This window comes from Geotrypetes seraphini, chromosome 1 (genome assembly GCF_902459505.1).
Source record: "Geotrypetes seraphini chromosome 1, aGeoSer1.1, whole genome shotgun sequence".
Classification (NCBI taxonomy): Eukaryota; Metazoa; Chordata; class Amphibia; order Gymnophiona; family Dermophiidae; genus Geotrypetes; species Geotrypetes seraphini.
Window position 1 is genome coordinate 317169720 of NC_047084.1, and position 24577 is coordinate 317194296.

The following is a 24577-nucleotide window of genomic DNA, read 5'->3' on the forward strand; positions in this document are numbered from 1 at the left end:
TCCTCTCCTTCAGACCTTATTCCCTCCAACTTTTTCTTTGTTTCATCCTGTCCCCTTCTTTCTTTCTCTTTCCATGCCCCCTTTCTTTCTGTCTGTCTGTCTTTCTCTCTCTCCATGCCCCATTTCTTTCTTTCTTTCACCCTGTCCTCTTCTTTCTTTCTCTCTCCCCATGCACCCTTTCTTTCTGTATGTCTGTCTTTCTCTCTCTCTCTCTCCGTGCCCCATTTCTTTCTTTCACCCTGCCCCCTTCTTTCTCTCTCCATGCTCCCTTTCTTTCTCTGTCTGCCTTTCTCTCTCTCTCTCCGTGCCCCATTTCTTTCTTTCACCCTACCCCCTTTTTTCTTTCTCTCTCCCCATGCCCCCTTTTTTCTGTTTGTCTTTCTCTCTCTCTCTCTTAGTGCCCCATTTCTTTCTTTCTTTCACCCTGCCCCCTTTCTTTCTTGCTGGATCCCCCCCTTTTCTTTCTTTCTGGCTCCCTGTCTCTCCCCTCCCTTTCTTTCTTTCTCCCTGTCCTCCTCCATGCCACTGCCATTGGCAAACATGCTGCTGCCACCGCCGCCAGGGAAAGGCTGCCACTGGCCATAGGAAACGGCTGGCGCCGAGTTCACCCTGCTTCTCTTCCCTGCGGGCTGACCAACTCTCGCTGCCCGACGTCAATTCTAACGTCGGAGAGGACGTTCCGGGCCATCCAGGCAGCGATTGGCTGGCCCAGAACGTCCTCTCCAACATCAGAATTGACGTCGGACGGCTAGAGTTGGTCAGCTCGCGGGAAAGAGAAGCAGGGAGGGAGAACTCTGCGCTGGCTTGTTCCTGATGACGGCAATGGCAGCCTTTCCCTGACGGCAGCCTATTCCCCAGTGAGTGGCCAGCTGTGCACCCCCTAATGCCGTGCACCCGGGGCGGACTGTCCGCCCCCCCTTGGTACGCCACTGCCTAAGGGCGAAACATGTCGGACGAGTCCCCAGCCGACAGCTTTTATAAAGAGAAGACAAACTGAGATAAGTTTGATATTTTATAAGTTTACCGTATTTTCACGCAGATAACGCGCACCCGTGTAAAACGCGCACACGGGTATAGCGCGCAGAAACCACGATTTTATGTACAAAAACTTTTGTATACCGCACTCACGGGTATACCGCGCATGCTGCCCGACTGTCCTTTCGCCCGCCCCGACTCTCCTCTGGCCACCCCGACTCTCCTTTCGCCCTCCCCGACTCTCCGTGCGCTGTCCCAACAAACCACTGAAAGAGATCCCAGGAACAACACCCAAAGACCCACTCAGTATGGGGAGTGGACTAGGGTAACTGGGGGGTGGAAATGGACCCGGAGTTTTCTCAGCAGAATTTCCCAGACCACCTCTTCCTCTCAACACATTGACACGCTAGTGGGTTTATTTTATAGCTTTTTCACTCCCTTCGGTCTGCCTGTCCCCCTTGAAGTCCTGTCCCCCCTTGAAGGTCTGCCTGTCCCCCTTGAAGGTATGTCCCCATCCTGAAAGCCTGATGCCCCCCCCGACGTCCGATACATCCCCCCCCCCCGGCAGGACCACTCGCACGCCCACCCCGAAGGACCGCCGACTCCCCGACAATATCGGGCCAGGAGGGAGCCCAAACCCTCCTGGCCACGGCGACCCCCTACCCCCACCCTGCACTACATTACGGGCAGGAGGGATCCCAGGCCCTCCTGCCCTCGATGCAAACCCCCCTCCCTCCAACGACCGCCCCCCCCAAGAACCTCCGACCGCCCCCCCAGCCGACCCGCGACCCCCCTGGCCGACCCCCACGACACCCCCACCCGCCTTCCCCGTACCTTTGTGTAGTTGGGACAGACGGGAGTCAAACCCGCCTGTCCGGCAGGCAGCCAACGACGGAATGAGGCCGGATTGGCCCATCCGTCCCAAAGCTCCGCCTACTGGTGGGGCCTAAGGCGCGTGGGCCAATCAGAATAGGCCCTGGAGCCTTAGGTCCCACCTGGGGGCGTGGCCTGAGGCACATGGTCGGGTTGGGCCCATGTGCCTCAGGCCGCGCCCCCAGGTGGGACCTAAGGCTCCAGGGCTTATTCTGATTGGCCCACGCGCCTTAGGCCCCACCAGTAGGCGGAGCTTTGGGACGGATGGGCCAATCCGGCCTCATTCCGTCGTTGGCTGCCTGCCGGACAGGCGGATTTGGCTCCCGTCTGTCCGGCCAACTACCAAAGGTACGGGGAAGGGGGGTGGGGGTGTCGTGGGGGTCGGCCAGGGGGGTCGCGGGTCGGCTGGGGGGGCGGTCGGAGGTTCTTGGGGGGGGGCGGTCATTGGAGGGAGGGGGGTTTGCGTCGAGGGCAGGAGGGCCTGGGATCCCTCCTGCCCGTAATGTAGTGAGGGGTGGGGGTAGGGGGTCGCCGTGGCCAGGAGGGTTTGGGCTCCCTCCTGGCCCGATATTGTCGGGGAGTTGGGGAGTCGGCCGGGCAAGAGGGCTTGGGCTCCCTCTTGCTCCGATCGTGGATGTGGGTGCGGGTGGGAGCGCGTGCGAGCGGTCGTTCGGGGTGGGGGTGCGAGCGGTCCTGCTGGGGGGGGTGAATTGGGCGTCGGGCGGGGTGGGAACTATGTAAAAAAAATTTTGTATACCGCGCTCACGCGTATAACGCACGAGGGGTATGCGCGGTAGGTAAAAACGCGTATAACGCGCGCGTTATATGCGTGAAAATACGGTAATACAACATTTATGAATATGATAAATTGGACTAGTTTAACAGTTTACAAGCTTTAAACCAGTGGTTCTTAACCTGGGTTCGACCGAACCCCAGGGGTTCGGTGAGTCAGTCTCGCGGGTTCGGCGGAGGTCAAAATACACCTCCGACTCATATAGCGCTTCGGTCACGTTCAATCATCTATCAGTTATTCAGTGATTTTGATCAAGACTGATCGTGTACTCAGTTTCTTGATCTATCAATCTGTAACTAACGCTTTATATACATCAATCAATTCCTGATCAAAATTTGTGATTTAACTGATAGATGATTGAACGTGATCGAAGTGCTTATGATTCGTGATGATACGCCCCGCTTGTCCATAATTGGCTGCAGGTGATCACGCAACATCGCTTGGCCTATCTGTGCTGCAGGGGATTTGATGCGCACAGTAGTCGAATTGTAACTGTTGTGATGGTACGTCGTGTGATACCTATCTTAATATTTTAATCCCTTACTAACTATGTCGATCAAAATACGAAAGTGGTCGGACGAATATGGATTCACATGTATAACGGAACGTGATGAGAGTTAGCGTCCTAATTGCATGATTTGCAATGCCAAGTTGAGTAATTCTAGTCTAGCTCCGGCAAAATTAAGGGAACACTTCCTTAAGCTGCATGGAGATGGAAAATACAAGAACACAACGCTCGCTGAATTCAAGGTGAAAAGAGCAAGATTCGATGAAAGGGCTACTCTGCCTGTTCTCGGCTTTGTACCCATCAACAAACCGATCCTCACAGCATCGTACGAAGTTGCTTACCTGATCGCAAAGCAGGGCAAACCACACACCATTGGTGAAACACTCATAAAACCAGCTGTGTTGAAGATGGCGAATATCATGCTGGGAAAAGCGGCTGAAGTTCAGTTATCTGAAATTCCTCTTTCAAATGACATCATCAGCAACAGAATAGAGGACATGAGCAAAGACATTTTGGTTCAAGTAGTTGCAGATCTGATTTCAAGCCCGGCAAAATTCAGCCTTCAACTCGACGAGACCACAGACGTTTCCAATCTAAGCCAGCTTGCAGTATTCGTGCGCTATGTGAAAGACGACGTGATAAAGGAAGATTTTTTATTTTGTAAGCCTCTTACAACAACAACTAAGGCAACTGATGTGAAGAAACTTGTGGATGACTTCTTCAAAGACAACAATCTTTCGTGGGATATGGTTTCTGCAGTTTGTTCGGACGGAGCTCCAGCCTTGCTCGGAAGAAAATCCGGTTTTGGTGCGCTAGTGAATGCCGATGCACCACACATCATTGTTACGCATTGCATTCTGCACAGGCATGCGTTGGCAACAAAATCCTTGCCTCCAAAACTGGCAGAAGTTTTAAAAATTGTTGTGGAATGCGTGAACTATGTGCGAAATAATGCTCTGAAGCACCGCATCTTCAAGGAGCTGTGTAAAGAAATGGGATCTGAATTCGAGGTACTTCTGTACCATTCTAACGTTCGGTGGTTATCCCGGGAACAGGTGCTGAATCGTGTTTTTGCCATGCGTGTGGAATTAGCTCTGTTTTTGCAAGAGCAGCAACATTGTCATGCAGATTGCTTCAAAAATTCTGAGTTCATTCTCATTTTAGCGTACATGGCTGATATCTTTGCAGCTCTCAATCATCTCAATAAGCAGATGCAGGGTGGTGGAGTCAACATCATCGAAGCGGAAGAAAACCTGAAAGCTTTTCAAAAAAAGCTACCATTATGGAAACGACGAACAGAAAACGATAACTTCGCAAACTTTCCCCTGCTAGACAACTGTGTAAGTAAGATCGAAGATGTATCTGGAATCGGAGACATTTCTGTACCCGCGGAACTGAAGCAAACTATTGCCACGCACTTAGATGAGCTTGCAAAGTCTCTCGACGGATACTTCCCTACAAGAGAGTCATATCCAGCATGGGTGAGACAGCCGTTCACGTTTAGTGTTGAGACAATAGATGTCAATGATGAATACCTCGATGAAATCATTGAAATTCAGCAGAGCCAGGTTCAACAGCAACTCTTCAGAACAACGCTCTCAACGTTTTGGTGTCAACAATTGGTAACGTACCCTGTTATTGCTAAGAAAGCTCTGGAAATTTTCATACCGTTTGTTACAACATATCTTTGCGAGCAATCCTTTTCGAGGATGCTGGACATAAAAACGAAGAAAAGGAACAGACTTTGTTGCGAAAATGACATGAGAGTGGCACTTGCCAAGGTAAAGCCGCGCATTTCTGAACTGGTCTCTGAGAGGCAACAACAGAAGTCACACTGATTTGCAGTAAATTTCATTATTATGTTATTATTATTCGAAATATAGGAGAACTTTTTTGTTTTCAAAATTGATATTATTTTTTCCCTCACTGTATACCTATGTTTTGAAATTGTAAAAATCATATTTTATTTTTCCAATAAAGAAGGGTTCGGTGAACACGCATATGAAACTGGTGGGGTTCAATACCTCCAACAAGGTTAAGAACCACTGCTTTAAACACTATTTATGAACACAAGAAATGTTAATAAGCTCAGTACAGCGGATCGATGACATTTTTAGTGCAACTTCTCAAACAATTGAAAGACCAGTTTGATGCACATGCGAAGATCCTGCTTAAGTACTAATAAGTATTATAGATGAAAATTCAATTAATCATTTAGAAGAAATGTTATAAAGTTGGATGTTATATATATGTAATTTGGTAAGTGCTACTGAACAATACAAAGTGAACTCACAATTGATTACTGTAAACACATATACATACAATGTTGGTGTAAATCATAATAAAGATTATAATTGAAAATAAATCAAATTAGACATGGTATACATAACAGGGTTAAATGCATCCAAACTCAAAAGTGACAATCATAGAAAATAAATCAAAAATATCAATGTACAGTATATGACAATCCATGTATGTGTGACAGAAACTAAAAATGACTGAAATAAGGCATGGACTTAGGCAATCCAATAAACACACAAAAAAAATAAGCTTGCCCAATTGGTACACCGGTACACACTGGTATGAGATTAAAGAACTACTGAATGTTGTAAGGGTGAAACAAAATGGTTGATGCAGCCTACCTTAAATATATTTCTGACTGAGTCATATCATCAAACTCACAAAAGAAATTTCAAAATATTGTGGGATAATGTATAGACTTCTTATAAAATGTTCTTCTAAGCGTATTATTGCTGTGTAGCTCGCAGCCACTCAAATATTGCTGCGGTATTGTCTGTCAAGCTGTGTCATGGCTGTTTGAGTCTTGTTAATGGCCAATTAATATGACTGAGGCCCTAACATTGCCAAATTAATTCCCTCCATAATATTTAATATAAAAAGAGTGTGTGAGAACCAATAAGTAAAAACTGCATAAACATGCCTTATATTGCAAAAGTGCTATTCACATATAAAAATATACATACCATTTGCAGGGGATATACATACAAGTTCCCTCCACTAATGTTAAAAGAACAGTTGTCATGAGAAAAAATACAAAGCTACATAATAAAAAGTCATACTAGTCAGAACACAGTAAGATAAGCAAGTATACACGGAAATACTTTTAAAACCAATAGGAGGAATTTTTTTTTTCACTCAGAGAATATTTAAGCTCTGGAACGCGTTGCCAGAGGATGGGGTAAGAGCAGATAGCATAGCTGGTTTTAAGAAAGGTTTGGACAAGTTCCTGGAGGAAAAGTCCATAGTCTGTTATTGAGAAAGACAAGGGGGAAGCCACTGCTTGCTCTATTGGTAGCATGTAATATTGTTAAACCTTGGGTTTTGGCCAGGATTGGCCACCGTGAGAACGGGCTACTGGATTTGATGGACCATTGGTCTGACCCAGTAAGGCTAGTCTTATGTTCTTAAGGGTAAAAGGTGCTTCCTCCTTATATACTCGTACTTCTTGTGATGCATTTCTTAAAAACTTTATTTAGTAAATAATGATCTAAACAACAAAACTGGCAATACATGGGAAAATTTTGTTTGAGTGGATTGGGGGCAGAGCTTTTATGTATGTTCCTAATATATAAAATAAATGGGTACATGCATACCGTGTTTCCCTGAAAATAAGGCCTACCCTGAAAATAAGCCCTAGCATGATTTTCAGGGTCGGTCCTAATATAAGCACTACCCCAAAAATAAGCTCCGGTTGGATCGACCCCCAAAGCCCCTCCCAAATGTCCCCTACACTCCCCGATTCGCCAGCGGCAGCACTTTCTCCCCTTCCCCTTTCACCCATCCCCTTGCGCAACATCTTTCCATGTCTCCTTCCCATCTGACGCAGCAGAACCCCGCCAACCCACCCAGAGGCCGACATACCGCTGTTCCAAACAGCAGCGGCAGCAACACTGAATAGGCTGTTTCGCGGCCTTCCCCGCCAGGGCTTTCCCTGTGCCGCTGCTGCTAGATTTTTCCTGCTCTATAAAAGCTACCAAAGGTGGCACAGCCTTTTCTGCAGTCTTGTCTGGATCAGGGCCGAATTAAAGGATAGGCTCAATAGGCACGTGCCAGGGCCTGAAATGGTCAGGGAGGCCCGCTGAAGATGGGTAAACAGACCCACTCCAGATTTTTTTTTTTTTCAAACGGCGACGGGCCCCACCGCAGCATCGATCGGCAATGCAGGCCTCCCCCCCGATTGGCAATGCAGGTCCCCCCTCGACGGAAAGTAATATCTGCAAACAATGCGGATAAAGATCAACAACGGCAACTATAATTTTGCAAGTGGTGCTCAGCCCAAAGCTTCCCCTCTGATGCAGCTTCCTGTTTCTGCCTGGGCGCATCAGAGGGAAACTTTGACCGAGCAGCACCGCTTGTAAAATTACAGTTGCTGTTGCCGATCTTACCCGCGTTGCTTGCAGATATTACTTTCCTTCTGGGGGGGGGGGGGTGAGGAGCCGCATTGGCTTTCAGGTTACTTTGGCTTAAGTCTTTCTGCACTCTGCGTCTCAGTTTTGTACACCTATCTGGTTTTCCGGTTTCTTTTAGCAGCTCTTTTTAGCCTTCCTTTTTTGCTTAGCAGGTCTTTTTAGCCAGCCTTTGTTTTTCCCCCTCTGTTTAACCCCCTTTTTCAGTGTACTTGTGTGCCTAGGGGCCCTCGAAGAATTAATCCTACCCTAGTCTGGACATTCAGCTCTGCAGGCATTTGCACTGAATATTGTCAGTACCTGCATTAGTTCCTACTGTAATTTTCTAGGTTAATTTGTCTAGCTTCTTTCAATTGTCATCCATGTAGAATTTCAAAGGTATTAGCAGAATATAAGAAGCAAAATGTAATGCATACCTCCTGGCTCCTCCCCTGTCTGGCTGTAATGTATGCATTTAGAGCCAATATTCAGAGGCACTGATCATTTAACTCAAGTTCAAGTTTTTATCAAAATTTTATATAATCACTTATTTCATTTTACTAAGCGAAATACAATAAAATCATTAAAACACACACTAAAAAGAAAAAACCATATACTATTACAATTTAAGAATTAAATATAAAATGGGGTGAACAAATCTACATACAAACCGACTAAAACAGAAGGATAGAGGGGGAGGAACTGCAATTTATTTCTTTTAAAGTTCAAAAGAGTAACATGTATGGAAAGTACGATAGAGTAGGAGTTTTAAAAGAAGAGGAAAAAAAGAAGGTAAAGAAGGAGAGAAAAGAAAGGAGAAATGAGCGGGAGAGATTAAAAAGATATTAGGTAAAAAAAAAAATTATGAAAAACTACCTTTGAATACAGCTGCCCACGTAAATTCTTTGAATTTTGACCACTGTTATGACGGGAGAATCTTATGAAGAATGAGAGAACATTTCTAGCAGTAGGTGCTTATATGCCCTCCTCATAGATTGCATTCCCATGTTCAGTGGGACTCCTCTGTTCAATGGGTATCTAGGGGAATGGGGTGGAGGGGAAGGGGAATGGTTACATGTATACCACCTTTTTGTGGCATTGGCATTTCAAAGTTTACATTAAAACGGTGGGCACTGGAGGATTAAGTGACTTGCCCAGTGTCACAAGGAGGAGCACTAGGATTTGATCTTACAAACTCTGGGTGCAGAGGCAGCAGCTCAACCAGTGAGCCACAGCCCACAGCAGGTCTTTGTGTAGGTGCATAGGGGTATATGTTTCCGCTTACCTTCTGTGCTGCATCATGGTCTAGCCTCTCTCCCCTCAGAGCATTAAATGTGCCAAGAGATCACTCTCTGCTTCCTAGAAGTTCACCTTCCTCCTGGCTTCCATATTGATGTTCTCTAAAGAAGGCCTATTAGAGACTATTGTGTAATATGGGACCAGAAACATGCCCATTGTAGCTGAATAGGTCAAGCTCTGCCATGTGCACAGGTGTGCTCTCCCTCCCGGGCACCCCGCCCTCCAGCCTTCCTCTCTGCTTGTGTTCTGTTGGAGGCCAGGTTCCTGAAGAAGGGCTCCTCCCGAAACCAGCGCGGTTGAACCTTTCCTCCTGGCGCGGTTTTTCCGTTTGTGTGACAGTTTTGGATAAGTATTGTTTCTTTTGGATATGTTTTTCACTTTTTGGTATGGTTTTTGACTTTGTTTGTGATTTTGTTTGAGTTTTTTGAGGGGGTTTGGCTGGCAGGGTTTGTGTGGGGGTCGCTCAGGTTGTTTGTGTTGAGTTTCATTTACTCACTTTGATTGTTGATTGGTTTGATTCTTGCACACACAGGGCGCTCGATGATGGTGTGCGGGTGGAGGCTTATGGCCTTGACCCAGAAGTGAAGTGTCGGAGCTGTGCTCCTATCACTGAGGGTTCACACTAGAGAATGACACGGTGACGGTTTACCCGCGGCCACCGCATTTAAGCCGCGGGTCACCGCCGAAAACGGGGAAGAAAACTAGCAGTCGCTGCGGTGACGGGGACAAGGCCATTCACCGACCGCGGAAACGGTGAACAGGTTTGTCCCCGCGGGCCAATGTACCCCCTTCTAGGAACCGCTATTTACCTGTGTTTCACCGTGCTCCTCATTTGTCAGATCAACCCTTCCTGCCAATCGCAGCAGAAGGGTACCCAACCCCTCCTGCCGGTCCTCCCAATAGCCTCCCCTAAGATCGCCGGCAGGAGGGTACCCAACCCCTCCTGCTGGACCCCCCCCCAACGAACCCTCCCACCCCGGAACCCCCTTAGTCTTACTTTCCAAGTTGGACCGGACAGCTCCTCGCTCGTCTGGCCAGCAGGCCTGCCTCCGTCCAAATGAGGCGGGCCCGCCCCTCCCCTCCCCTGCCTAACCCACAGGATCCTAGGGCCTGATTGGCCCAAGCACCTAAGGCCCCTCCTATAGCGGGAGTGGCTTTAGGTGCCTAGACCAATCAGGCCCTAGGATCCTGTGGGTTGGGCAGGGTAGGGGCGGGCCCGCCTCATTTGGACGGAGGCAAGCCTGCTGGCCATACGTGTGAGGAGCCGTCCGGTCCAACTTGGAAAGTAAGACTAAGAGGGTTCCGGGGTGGGAGGGTTCGTTGGGGGGGGGTCCAGCAGGAGGGGTTGGGTACCCTCCTGCCGGCGATCTTAGGGGAGGCCATTGGGAGGACCGGCAGGAGGGGTTGGGTACCCTTCTGCTGCGATTGTCGGGAGGGCCGTTGGGGGGGTCTACAGGAGGGGTTGGGTGCCCTCCTGCCGTGATCGCTGGGGGGAGGGGAGACTTGCAGCACTGCTTATACAGCGACTCTGGCTGTGAGGAACTACAGTAAGGCCAGTGTTGAACAGACTTCTATGGTCTTTGTTCCATGTGTGGTAAGACAGATTAGGATGTGTTAGATAGGGCTTCAAAAGCAATTTCAGTAGTTGGAACATTAGAACAAAGTCAGGCAGATTTCTACAGTGTGTGTCTCATGTATGGCAAGACAGATTAGAATATGCTTCAATGGCAACTCCAGTAGTTGAGACTTAAAGAGAACACCAAGCAGACTTCTACGCTCTGTGTCCCTTCATGGGTTCTAATTTTGGCCATTGGGGTTCCTTGGAATAATTGTACCTAAAGGGAGGCCCTACATTCTTTGGGCTAAAGTACTTTCGGAAACCCTTTTGGCCCAAATGAGGTGTATGGGATGGGAGCTTGGGGGTTTGAAGGAGCTCAGTAAGATCTCTAGTAAAGAGGTGGGACTTTGTAAGCATTTAAAGTACATGTCGTGTTTGTTTTTGCATTGCTAGCCCCAGGGGTGGTGGAAGATTAGTGATTGAAACACTGTATGAAAAATAACTATTTTAAATTTAGTGATCAAAATGTGTCAGTTTTGAGAATTTATATTAATTAATTTTTTCTCTGCGTGTTTTGTTTTTGTATAGTTATTAACTAATATTTAACTAAGTTTTAAAGTTTTAAAGAATGTTTCCTTTATACGTAAATAAAGAAAAGTGAATGGGATTGCAGTGGCGGTGACGGGGCGGTGAATGGGGTGGCAGTGGCGGTGACGGGGCGGTGAAGAGGATGGTGAGACGGGGACGGGGCGGTGACGGGGATGGTGAGACGGGGACGGGGCGGTGACGGGGATGGTGAGACGGGGATGGGGCGGTGACGGGGATGAATTTTTTCACCGTGTCATTCTCTAGTTCACACTGAGAGCGCCCTATAACATCATATAATGTGACATGTTCTTTGACATATTACATTATATTTGGTTTGCAAGTTGTGAGCCAAGTTAGGCACTTTGAGCTTCCCCCTCACAGATCTTGATGTGACTTGGTTGCCTTCCTTGTTTTTTCTAGTTTAGGATTTGTTTGGCAAATCAGGAGTGTGTTGTTGTTGATGTGCACAGGGTATGCAGGAAGGAACAAACAAATGGTGGGCACAGTACTACTTACACTTGTAACCTACATATGGACCTGGCTTAAAATGCCACAGCTTGCATGCAGATATTGCTTATGTATCCTGGCCGTTTTCCATGTGCAAGTCACTGCTGAGGTAGGAGCTAAGTGAATCCTGATCTTGAAACACTCTGCATGTGCTGCTGCTTGAGTCCAATGAAAATCAGGATCCTTGGTGTTTGGTGAAACTGAATCTGCAACTGAAATTGGCCACTCGGTTTCAACAGAAACCAAAGTCGAAAACAAAACTACCCCTCTTCCCAGACACAAACTCGGACCCAGTAGCAGATGGCGGGGAGGGTAGATGGTGATGGAGGTGGAAAGTGGTTGTCGAGGTTGGGGAGGGGGAGGGGAGGAAGTTTCAGTATCAGCTGAAAATCGAACCTGGATTTTGGTGCCGAAACTGAAATTTGGTCAGCCCCTAATGAAGAGAATCATCCAAGGTGATTATACAACAGGTTTAAATTAGTAAGGATGAAAATTATCTTGTGCATGCTCTTCTAACTTCCCTCTTTATCTTCCCTCCTTCTAGTCCCTAGAGCAGGGGTTGGCAACCTGCAGCTCTTCTTTCATGTGGCTGTGGCTCTCCAGGCCCAAGCCCTTTAAACTCCCTCCGAACCCCACAATCCCTCCCCCCCCCCCGGACCTACCGAGGTACCTGGTGGTCCAGTGGGGATCTTTGTGGCAGGAGCACGGCCCACTTGCTCGTGGCTGCCTTTTAAAATAGCTGCCGTGATCTCTCGCAGTGGCTCGTGGCATTTCCTGTGGTACCATGAGAGGTCATGGCAGCCATTTTAGAAGGCAGCCGCAAGGAGGTAGGAGCAAGAGATTAATGCTTCTGTCACAAAGACTCCTGCTGGACCACCAGGTACCTCGTTAGGCCCGGGGGGTGGAATCATGGGATTGGGTGGGAGATTAAAGGGTCGGGCCTGGAGAGGGGATAGAACCTTGGCTATGGGGAAGGAGGAAAGGATGAGAGGTGCAGAGACCTGCGAGGGGCTGGAGGGGAGAGAAGCTACACCTTGCGGCTATTTTTAAGTCTTGGGGCAAACATTTTGGATAAATTGGCTCTTTGCTTTAAAAAGGTTTCCAACCCCTGCCCTAGAGCATACAAATTATACTTTCTCCCTTCCATATCTGCATCCTCCTTTCTTCTCCCATCCCATCTCCTTTTCAGTAATATTTATCTGGGATATCCCTCTCTCCTATCAGGGACACTTGCAGACTGTTTGCACTATTCTTCTCTCTCATCTCTTTAAGACTGTGTGTTTTCAACCTGTTGTAGTATGTAACACACATGTAGTTTTGTTAGCCCTGCTTCCAAACTGCTTTCTGCATTGGCTTAGGCACACACTCTTGGACCATCCACTTTCAGCATCAAGAATGTTTGCAGCAAAATGGGAGAGGGGATGGTAGCAGAAGTGGCATCCTGAATTCATTTTCTGGCTTCACTGTGTTTCTCACGTCTGGGTCAAAGCAAAACATGAATTAGAGCTGGTGGAAGCAGTGGGATATGTTAATGCCACCACTAAAATTGTGGCACTCCAGGCAGCTGCCTAGCTTGCCTATCACTGGATTCTCAATATGGCATGATGCTGAGATGCGCACACAACTCAATTGGCTAATGAGCTGTTAATGAGCAATAATTAGCCATTAACAGCCAATTATTAATCTTAATTGGCACCCGTTAGGATTTGCACAAGCATCTGGCTGTGCGCCATTCTATAGTGCTTGGCACCTAAATCCCACAGCGTGCAACCCAAAAGGGGGCATGGATGAGTCAGAGGCATTCTAAAAAGTTGCACACTTTGTTACAAAGTGATGGGTCAGCATGCTCCAACTTGTGTTCCAACAAATATAGCAAGTTCATTAATTAATCAGCTCATGAAAATCCCCCTTTGGGATTTAAACTTTTTTTGATCACTAGGGTTTTACGCATCATATCTTCACTGATCCTGCTTTCAATGTTTAAGTGATTTGCAGTCCAATAATTTCTAAATAAATATTTCTTTGATATTTTCAATCTATCTTGAATTTAAATATATTTCAAAGGAGTTTAATAATTATCTTATGCCGAGTAGGGGGGGAGACCTTTCTACCGACATGAATCTTGTTTCGCTATAGGCTGCATCAAGCAAATCGAAAAGAGATGGCATTGCTGAGATCCTGAAGAAAATATCTAAGAAGTTGGTTAATTAATGAACTTGAACTGAAATATCAGCTCTTGGGTTTACATAGTGAAGTGTTTGGCTTTTTAGACCAACTTGGATTCAAGCATTTACACCAGGTTTCAGCAGGAGTAGGTCTGGCGCCCAAAGTTTGGTTGTGGAAATCAGGGCTAAGTTCAGTTCTATAAAGGGTATGTTTCTTTATAGAACCTTGGCACCAATCTTTTCTGGTATCCATTTGTGAGCACTGTTTATAGACCCCACCCTCTAGTGCTTCTACTAGCCCTGTGTTTTGTCCATACATTTAGACCACTTTTTTGAACAACCCTTGTATGTCTCAGTTAATGAAAGCTAACAAGGTAATGTGAGTACATTTTATAAATATTCTCTCCTCAACCAATGCATGAAAATGGCAGACATTTGGAAACTGTAGATAGTAACAAATGTGTCTTCTTTCTGCTTTAGACATATGAGTATATTATAAGGTTATCACGGACAGCATTTGGAAAAACTTATTTAAATTGGATCTTTGCCAAGGTATGTGTAAGATAGCTTTTGTGGGTTTGTTTGTTTTCTTTCAACAGATATAGAGGATGTCAGAAAACACAAACCAGGTTATCTAGAAGCCACGGTTGATTGGCTGAAGTTGTATAAGATACCAGATGGAAAGCCAGAAAATCAGATTGCTTTCAACGGAGAGTTTAAAAACAAGGTGAGAATGGCACAGCCTAGAGAATGCATGTGTTGATTCCTGCATTTGCTGCATTAAATTTGCTGATGACAAAAGTTGTTAAAATCACAAGAGGATTGTGAAAAATTGCAAGAGGATCTTGTGAAACTGGGAGACAGGGCGCCAAAGTGGAAGATGACGTTTAATGTGAGCAAATGCAAAGTGATATATGTAAGAAAGAGGAACCCGAAATATAGCTACATGAAACTGAGTTCTGTTAGGAGTCACTGCCCAGGAAAAGGATTTAGGTATCATCGTTGAGGATACACTGAAACCCTCAACTCGGTGTACGGCAGTGGCTAAGAAAGCAAATAGAATGTTAGGAATTATCAGGAAAGGAATGGAAAACAAAGATGGAACTGTTATAATGCCCTTGTATTGTTCTATGGTACGGCCGCACCTCAAATACTGTGTGCAGTTTAAAAAAGATATAGTGGAATTAGAAAAGATGCCGAAAAGGGTGACCAAAATGATAAAAAGGATGGGAGAACTTTCACATGAGGAAAAGCTAAAGCAGCTAGGTCTCTTCAGTATGGAGAAGAGACGGCTCAGGGATGATCTTTTGGCTCTGAGAATTCAGGAACATCAAATCAAATCAGTTATTTATCCCAGGACAAGCAGGCATGATATTCTCACATGTGGGTGACGTCATCTACGGAGCCCCGATGCGGACAGCTTTTTCAAGCAAACTTGATTGAAGATTTAAAGTTTGCTCTGCTGCTCCACGCATGCGTGCCTTCCTGCTCCACTAGAGGGCGCATCTCCCCCTCGTGGTCTCCAGTTCAAATTTTTCCGCCGAGCCTAGAAGACGTATTTTTTAGGCTCTGCCCCAACTGCCTTCTAGCACTGCGATTTTTTCTTTTTTAGTGATTTAGTCGCTGTGCGCGTTTTTTTATCTGTTCCTGCTTCCGGGTCGCTGCGGCTGCGTGGCTACTTGGGCCTTGGCCAGTTTCGTTTTCCTATGTCCCGGCCTTTGACCGGCTTTAAAAAGTGCACCCGGTGCGAGCGGCTTCTTTCCATCACAGACCCGCATCGCCGGTGCATCCTCTGCCTGGGGGCCGCCCATCCAACCGACTCCTGCCCCCAGTGCGCTATTTTTCAGAACCGGGCCCTTCGTCGAAGAAAAGCTCGCATGGCGAACCTTTTCACCGCCGACCAACCCTCTACCTCGGCCTCGAGGTCGGCCCCGGTCTCGACCCCGGCCTTGACCTCGGCCCCGAATACCTCAGCACCACCTCGAAACTCGACCCCGAAGACCTCGGGACAGCAAAAAGCCTCGGGCCCGGGTAAGTCTCCTCTTCCTTCTTCAGGTTCCGCACCAGCGAAGAAGCCAGCCTCGGGGACACCGGCGACACATGGTGGAAGCCCCATGCTTTCAGCCCCGGCGAAGCCTTCTAAGCCTTCGGGCCGTGCCTCCACCACACGGGAATACTCTGTTACGAGGTCGCCTCCGGTGGAGTGCACCGAGGCATCGGACATGCCCTCGATGCTGTCCGTGCCCATTTTCCAGGACCTGCTACGGGCAATGATCTCGTCGGAGCTGTCCGCTACACTTGCCCATCTACAACCGGCCCCGACCTCGACCTCGCGTGCGCCAGACCAGCCTGAGCCTCGCGTCGAGCCCCCTCGGGGCAAAGTGCGCCAGCTTCGCCGCATTCCATCCTCCTCGGATTCCTCCCCGAGGCGCCCGAGACGCTCCCCCTCCTCGGACCGCCGCGGGGCAAAGCGTCGTGCTAAAACGACCGAAACCTCAAACCGCCGTACCTCTAAGAAGGCCCGGGGTTCTCCCACACTACGAGGCCGTTCACCGACGCCACATACAGGAACGCTGAAGGTGACTGAGTTATCACTCTCCAACCCTCACATCCTCCTAACTCCCCCTCGGACCGGGGCTCCGAGCCGAGATCCCAGGCTTTCGCCGAGGGAGTCCGGGTCGAGGTCACCGATTCGACATCGATCGGTACCCCGTACCCCGGCATCGTCTCAGAGGGGCTCCTCGAGATGACGTAGGTCCTCGACCCCGGAACACTGCCACAGTGTTTCCCCGGTCTCGGAGCACGGGTCAGAGCACGAACCTCAATACTCGAGGGAAGCCTCCCCGTCCTTCTCCGCCCGACGGAGGTCTCGTTCACCATCCCCGCACGGGGCCCCGGGAACGTCTCGCCCCTCCTTCACTCGCTTTGTCCAGGACATGGGCCACGCTCTGGACTTAGACCTCCAGTCCGACTCAAGATACTCTAAAGAGTACCTGGCGGAACTAGATCTACCATCGCCGCCCAAAGAGTCCCTTCGCTTACCGCCCAATCAGGTACTCCAACAGGCTTTCTTCAGGAATCTGGAGACCCCCTATATGGTAACAGCTGTCCCCTCCAAAATGGAGTCCAAGTACCGTACAGTACCATACCCAGGTTTTGAGCAACCACAGCTCTCCCACCAGTCGCTGTTGGTAGAATCTTCCCTGAAAAAGGCTCACCCCTCCCGGGTCTCAGCGGCGGTCCCCCCCCAGGGCTGGACCCTGGACAAGTTCGGCAGAAGACTGTACCAGAACTCCATGATGGCCTCTAGGGTACAAAGTTACACTTTCACCTTCACGTCCTATTTGAAACATCTCATTGGACTGTTGGGAGCCTTTGCGACCGACCTGCCGGCCTCACGCCAAGGAGCCTTTAACCTGCTCCTGGAGGCCTTCTCCAACCTACGCCTCCATTTGTTTCACGCGGCCTATGATGGCTTCGAACTTTCCTCCAGAGTGGCAGCCTTCGCTATCGTCATGCGCCGCCTAGCCTGGCTACGCCACGTCGACATGGACCCCAACTTACAGGACAAGTTGGCTAACCTCCCCTGCGTGGGCAAAGAACTTTTTGATGACACTATCGAGGCAGCTACGAAACGCCATTTCAGAGCACGAACGCTCGTTTGCCTCCCTTGTTCGGCAAAACCAAAACCGCCAACGTCCAGGCCGTTCAGGGCCCCTCCTCGCCGCTATCCTCAAAAGTCCACCCCTGCCTTCTCACGACCTCCACCCAGACGCCCGCAAGCTCACCATCGGGCTCCGCCCAAGTCCCAACCACCTGCGACCGCCAAACTATCCCCGTCCTTTTTGACAGGATAAGCGGATGGGGGCTGGCCCCCTCCGCCACAGCCCCAGGCCCCCTTCCCATTGGGGGACGCCTCAGAGCCTTCTACCCGCGCTGGGAACAAGTCACGTCGGACGCATGGGTTCTTGGCGTGATCTCATCAGGATACTCTCTCAACTTTCGGGAAAACCTTCCAGACAATCCTCCAAGGGCGTGCCCTCCCAACCGAACTCAGTTACCCCTCCTTCTCTCAGAAGCTCGAGAACTGCTTCACCTACGGGCAGTGGAGGTGGTCCCCCCCGACCAACGGGGGAAAGGGTTCTACTCCCGTTACTTCCTAGTACCAAAGAAGACGGGAGACCTGCGCCCAATTCTAGACTTGAGGCGACTCAACAAATTTCTGGTGCGGGAAAAGTTCCGGATGCTTTCCCTACCGATTCTCTACCCTCTCATCGACGAGGGCGATTGGCTCTGCTCCCTCGATCTGAAGGAAGCCTACACACATGTTCCAGTGCACCCCGCTCACCGCAAATACCTGCGCTTCCAGGTGGGGGACCTGCACCTACAATACCGAGTCCTCTCCTTTGGCCTGGCATCGTCACCCCGAATCTTCACGAAGTGCCTCGTGGTGGTCGCAGCTGCCTTACGCGCGCAGGGCCTCCAGGTATTCCCCTACCTAGACGACTGGCTGATCAAAGCCCCGTCCAGAGAGGGGGTTATCTCAGCGACCCGACAGACTATTATTTACCTTCAAGGTCTGGTAAACTTCGAGGTAAACTTCCCAAAATCCCAACTGCGCCCCTCTCAGTCCTTACAGTTCATCGGGGCCGTGCTGGATACGGTTCGACTCCGCTCCTTCCTTCCCCCTCCACGTCAAGAGGCGTTAGTAAGTCTGAGCCGAAGGATTTCGCTGCTGACCTCGGTATCAGCTCGGCATGGCCTCTACCGTCCACGTCATACCCTTTGCCCGCCTCCACCTGAGGATTCTTCAATGGACCCTGGCCTCCCAATGGTGTCAGGACCGTGACCCAATCGACCGTCCCGTGACAGTGACTCCTTCCTTGCAACGATCGCTCCAAATCTATCCAAAGGTTTACTTTTTTTCGCCCCTCCACACAGCAAGGTACTCACCACGGATTTGTCACAGTACGCTTGGGGAGCTCACCTGGATGGCCTACGCACTCAGGGGATGTGGTCAACAGAGGACCGCCGCTGCCACATCAACGTGCTGGAGCTTCGGGCCATCTATCTCGCCGCTGTGGCTTTTCAACATCTGCTCCACGACCGGGTGGTTCTCGTCCGAACCAACAACCAGGTAGCAATGTACTACGTAAACAAGCAAGGGGGGACGGGGTCTCGGGCCCTCTGTCAGGAAGCCCTGCGTCTCTGGAAGTGGGCGATCTCCAACAACATCTTCCTTCGAGCGGTGTACATACAAGGAGAGGGAAACTGCCTGGCAGACAGACTCAGCCGCCTTCTCCAGCCACACGAGTGGACGCTGCACGCTCAAACCTTACAACAGGTGTTCGAGAAGTGGGGGACTCCTCAGATAGATCTGTTCGCCTCCCCCCTCAACCACAAACTCCCTCAATTCTGCTCCTGGATGTACTCCCCGGACCGCCTCGAGGCCGACGCCTTCCTCCTAGATTGGGAGGGAAGGTTTCTATACGCTTTTCCGCCTTTTCCTCTGATTCTGCGGACGCTGGTCCATCTCAAACCAGTGCGAGCCACCATGATCTTGATTGCTCCTCGGTGGCCACGCCAGCCTTGGTTTTCCCTTCTACTTCGACTCAGTACCAGAGATCCACTGCCTCTGCCTCTGTTTCCCTCTCTGCTATCACAGAGCCAGGGTTCGCTGTTACATCCAAATCTTCAGTCTCTTCATCTGAATGCTTGGTTTCTCTCCCCCTGACTTCTCTCCCTGTGTCGCAATCAGTCAAGGAAATACTGGAAGCCTCGAGGAAGGCCTCGACTAGAACCTGCTATTCCCAAAAGTGGACCAGATTCTCGTCCTGGTGCTCCTCGCACGACCAGGACCCGATATCGGTCCCGGTCCCCTTGGTCCTGGAGTATTTGCTCCATCTTTCTCTCTCTGGCCTGAAGACCAACTCCATTCGGGTACATCTTAGTGCAATTGCTGCCTTCCATCAACCCCTGGAAGGAAATGCCCTGTCACTCCATCCCTTAGTTTCTCGTTTCATGAAAGGTCTTTTGAATGTCCACCCTCCTCTCAAACCTCCCCCGGTGGTTTGGAATCTTAATGTGGTCCTGGCTCAACTCATGAAACCCCCTTTTGAGCCATTAGACAAATGCCATCTGAAATTCCTCACTTGGAAGGTGATCTTCCTGCTCGCACTCACTTCCGCTCGACGAGTCAGCGAGCTACAGACGCTGGTGGCGGACCCACCTTTCACGGTATTCCATCATGACAAGGAGGTCCTCCGCACTAACCCTAAGTTCTTGCCTAAAGTGGTGTCTGATTTTCATCTCAACCAGTCCATCGTCTTGCCAGTATTTTTCCCCAAGCCCCACTCTCACCCCGGAGAGACGGCGCTACACACGCTTGACTGTAAGAGAGCGTTGGCCTTTTACCTCCAACGCACTCAGTCTCATCGGACAGCCCCACAATTGTTTTTGTCCTTCGACCCTAATTGTCTGGGTCGCCCAGTCTCCAAGCGCACCTTGTCCAACTGTTTGGCTGCTTGTATTTCTTTTTGCTACGCTCAGGCTGGTCTCGCGCTGCATGGTCGAGTAACGGGACATAAAGTCCGAGCGATGGCAGCCTCCGTAGCCTTCCTCCGGTCCACACCAATTGAGGAAATCTGCAAGGCTGCCACGTGGTCTTCGGTTCATACTTTCACCTCCCACTACTGCCTGGATACATTGTCCAGGAGCGATGGCTGTTTTGGCCAATCGGTATTACGTAATCTATTTGCTTAAATTGTCAACTTCCCTCCGTCCCTTTTCAGTTAGCTTGGAGGTCGCCCACATGTGAGAATATCATGCCTGCTTGTCCTGGGATAAAGCACAGTTACTTACCGTAACAGGTGTTATCCAGGGAGAGCAGGCATATATTCTCACAACCCGCCCGCCTCCCCGAGGTTGGCTTCTTTGCAGGTTAAGTGAACTGGAGACCACGAGGGGGAGATGCGCCCTCTAGTGGAGCAGGAAGGCACGCATGCGTGGAGCAGCAGAGCAAACTTTAAATCTTCAATCAAGTTTGCTTGAAAAAGCTGTCCGCATCAGGGCTCCGTAGATGACGTCACCCACATGTGAGAATATATGCCTGCTGTCCCTGGATAACACCTGTTACGGTAAGTAACTGTGCTTTGTATGCTGATGACGTATTACTGGTTTCCCCTCAACCAATTGCTAACCCAGATTTAGCACCTTTACATTCATGTAACAATATGATTACACTTCCCCCTCAATATTCACGGGGGTTAGGGGCAGAGCCAGCCCGCAAATATTAAAAACACGTGAATAACTTTTAGGGCCGAATCTGACTCACCCCCGCCTCCCTCCTGCCTCCTGGACCTCTATACAGCTTACCTTGTGGTCTAGCAGTGAAACGGGGCAACGGCGCTCTTCCTGCGCTCCTGCCCCATGCAGAGCTGTCCACAAAAATGGCTGCATTGAGTTCCCGCTGTAGTCTCGTGAGACCACGGGAACTCACAGCAGTAATTTTTGTAGACGGCTCTGCGTGGGGCAGGAGCGAAGGAAGAGCGCTGTTGCTCTGCTTCACACCTAGACCACCAGGTAAGCTGTATAGAGGTCTGAGAGGCAGGGAGGCGGGGGGTGGTTCCGGGTTTTAAAAAACTCACGACTAACCGAAGTCGCAAGTCTTAAAAGTGCGAATTAGGAGGGCGAAATGTAGTTATTGGTTAACCAAAAATAAACTGATTTTGAATCCACAGAAAACAGTTGGGATGTGGGTCTCTAGTTCATCACAAACACAGTTTTATCACCTCTTTTGGGTACCCAACCCATAAAACTTTCAAATTATTTGAAATATTTAGGTGTCCGTTTGGACCGCACATTTCATATACAGATATCATCAGTTGTGAAATCCTGTTTTTTTTCTCTTTATGAAAGATTCGCTCTATTCATACTTACATCGATACATTGAGCTGTGAGTCTCTCATTTATGCCTAGTAACATCTAAATTAGATTATTGGAACATTGTTTATATTGGATTACCATCAGTATCTCTCAAGAAACTACAAACTGTTCAAAATACTGCTATCAGAGTTCTTGTTAACGCTCGAAGATATGATCACGTTTCTCCATTTTTAAAGGAGTACCCCATTGGCTTCCCATTAAATTTCCCCTTACCCTTGCGTATAAAACATTACAATCGGGTCAATCAGATTACTTAGGAAAATTATTAGTTCCCTATAAGCCTTCTCATAGCCTACATTCATTGACTGCTCATCAATTGGCTTTGCCTGACGTTCATCTAATACGTTTGGCATCGACGCAAAGGTCTGCCCTTTTTGCAGTAGTTCCTCATCTGTGGAATTCTCTTCCAGTTACGATTTGTTCAGAACTGTCTTATCTAAAATTTAGATCATTGGTTAAGGCGCATCTTTTTAGTTTAGCATTTCTAGGAGAATATTTTGTAAATTATGAAAATTATCATGTTTTCTGGCAACTATTTAAATAAGATTTAAACATATTTATTTTTCTTTCAGATTTGATTATTTAGATTTCATTAATTTTATTTCTCTTCTGTTCTTTCTTTACTGTTCTTCTTTTGCTTTCCTATTTTTTATGGTGTTCTTTTCATTTCCTGTTTGTATATTTTGTACACTGTGCTGTTGGCAAACCGAAGTATGGTTAAAACTTCTAATAAACATAAACATGATAGAGGTCTATAAAATAATGAGTGGAAGTGGAAAGGGTAGATGTGAATCACTTGTTCACTCTTTCCAAAAATACTAGGAGTAGGGAACAGGCGATGAAGCTACTAAGTAGTATATTTAAACAAACCGGAGAAAATTATTTTTCACACAACGTGTAGTTAAACTCTGGAATTTGTTGCCAGAGAATGTGGTAAAATCAGCTTAGCAGGGTTTATAAAAAGGTTTGGATAATTTCCTAAAAGAGAAGTCCATAGGCATTATTTAGATGGCTTGGGGAAATCCACTGCTTATTCCTAAGATAAGCAGCATAAAATCTGTTTTACTACTTGGGATCTAGCTAGGTACTTGGGACCTGGGTTGGCCACTTTTGGAAGCAGGATACTGGGCTTGATGGACCTTCAGCCTGTCCCAGTATGTCAATTCTTATGTTCTTAACTCTAATTTTGAAATGGATTTTTATTGATGTAGGTATATACACTTTAGGTACCACTTATAGATTTTTCCCCTCAGTGCCTAATTTATAAGCATGTATCTTCATTGTTAATGCCAATATTCTATAAGGATATATATATATATATATAAAATTATTTATTCATTTTTATAACTTACATTAAGTACAACAGTATTGATATTAACATTGCAACATAGATAATACACTTGAGAATTTACAATTAATCTTTATCAAATTAAATTTATCCCCCTCCCTCCCTATATTTTATATTTCATAAAATCATTGTCATTAATAATAAAATTCCCCTCCCCCCCACCCTATTTATCATTTATACTTAACAGGGAAGAAAAATATATACTTATTCTTTACAATATTCTGATAATGGCCTCCACACATCTTGAAATTTATTAAAATTTCCTTTTTGAATGGCTAATGTTCTTTCCATTTTATAAATATGGCATACTGAATTCCACCAAAAACTGAAGTTTAGTCTATCCCAACTTTTCCAATTATGTGTTATTTGTTGTATAGCAACCCCTGTCAAAATGAGCAATAGTTTATTATTGTTAGAGGATATTTGGCTCTTGGCCCTCATCGCCATGCCAAATAATACTGTGTCATATGTTAATGCAACATGATTTTCTAATAAGCAATTTATCTGACTCCAAATTGATTTCCAAAATTCCATAATAAATGGACAATAGAACAATAAATGGTCTAAAGTTCCTGCTTCAAGATGACAATGCCAGCATCTATCAGACTTAGAGCTTTAAACGAACAGGATCCAGAAGGCTCTATGCAACAGGAAAAATCATGTTTGTCTCATAGATGCAGACATTGTACATCTCATCCTCCCCTGAAAAAAATCTGGTATCATACCCATTTGGTAACAAACCACAGGAGAAATCATCATTTTGATAGTTTGAATTCTCCCCCACCAAGATAGATGTAAAGGATTCCATTGTCACATAATTCTGTAACTTTCTGTAATAAACATTTTTCATTCATTTTTATCGTTTCTTCCAATGTGTTTTCTATCCATATACCCAAATATTTTATTCCCTCATCCTTCCAAACAAAGGGAAATGAATTGAATAATCCTTTTGTACAATAGACATTAAATGGAAGAACTTCAGATTTATTCCAATTTATTTTGTATCCTGAAAATTTTCCAAATTTCTCAATCATTTCAAGTAAGCAAGGAATAGTTGTCTCAGGATTTCTCAAAAAAGCAAAATATCATCTGCATAAGCAGAGATTTTGTATTCTCGATCTGAATAAGGAATTCCCTGTATCTCCGCTTGTTGAATAGCTAATAACAAGGGTTCTAATACAATATCAAAAAGCAAAGGAGATAAGGGACAGCCTTGTCTAACCCCTCTTTTTAGACTGAAACATTCTGAAGAATTATTATTAATATATAATCTGGCAACAGGGGAGCTATACAATGTTTGGATCATTTGTATAAATCCTGAACCTATACCAAACCATTTCATTGCTTGATACATGAAGGTCCATTCCACTCGGTCAAAAGCTTTCTCTGCATCCAAAGACACAGAAAAGGCTGGATCATTTATGGTTTTTGACAAATTTAACATATGCAAAGCCAATCTGGTGTTATTAGAAGAATGTCTCTGAGCAACAAATCCAGTCTGGTGCATATCAATAATAAAAGGGAGAGCCTTTGCCAAACGTAAAGCCAAGGTCTTAGCCAATAGTTTCCCGTCTACATTAATTAAAGAAATAGGTCTGTAGTTTGAAACCAAT

The 24577-nt window shown here is 47.2% G+C and overlaps 1 protein-coding gene across 1 annotated transcript in view; it reads left to right on the plus strand.

Moving 5' to 3' along the window:
- The window catches only part of PPA2 (inorganic pyrophosphatase 2), a 161484-nt gene that overhangs the window by 98635 nt on the left and 38272 nt on the right, over window positions 1–24577 (plus strand). The window contains exon 8 of the mRNA XM_033956747.1: window positions 14272–14399. Within this exon, the coding sequence (XP_033812638.1) occupies window positions 14272–14399 (128 nt within the window). The remainder of the gene's footprint in view (window positions 1–14271; window positions 14400–24577) is intronic.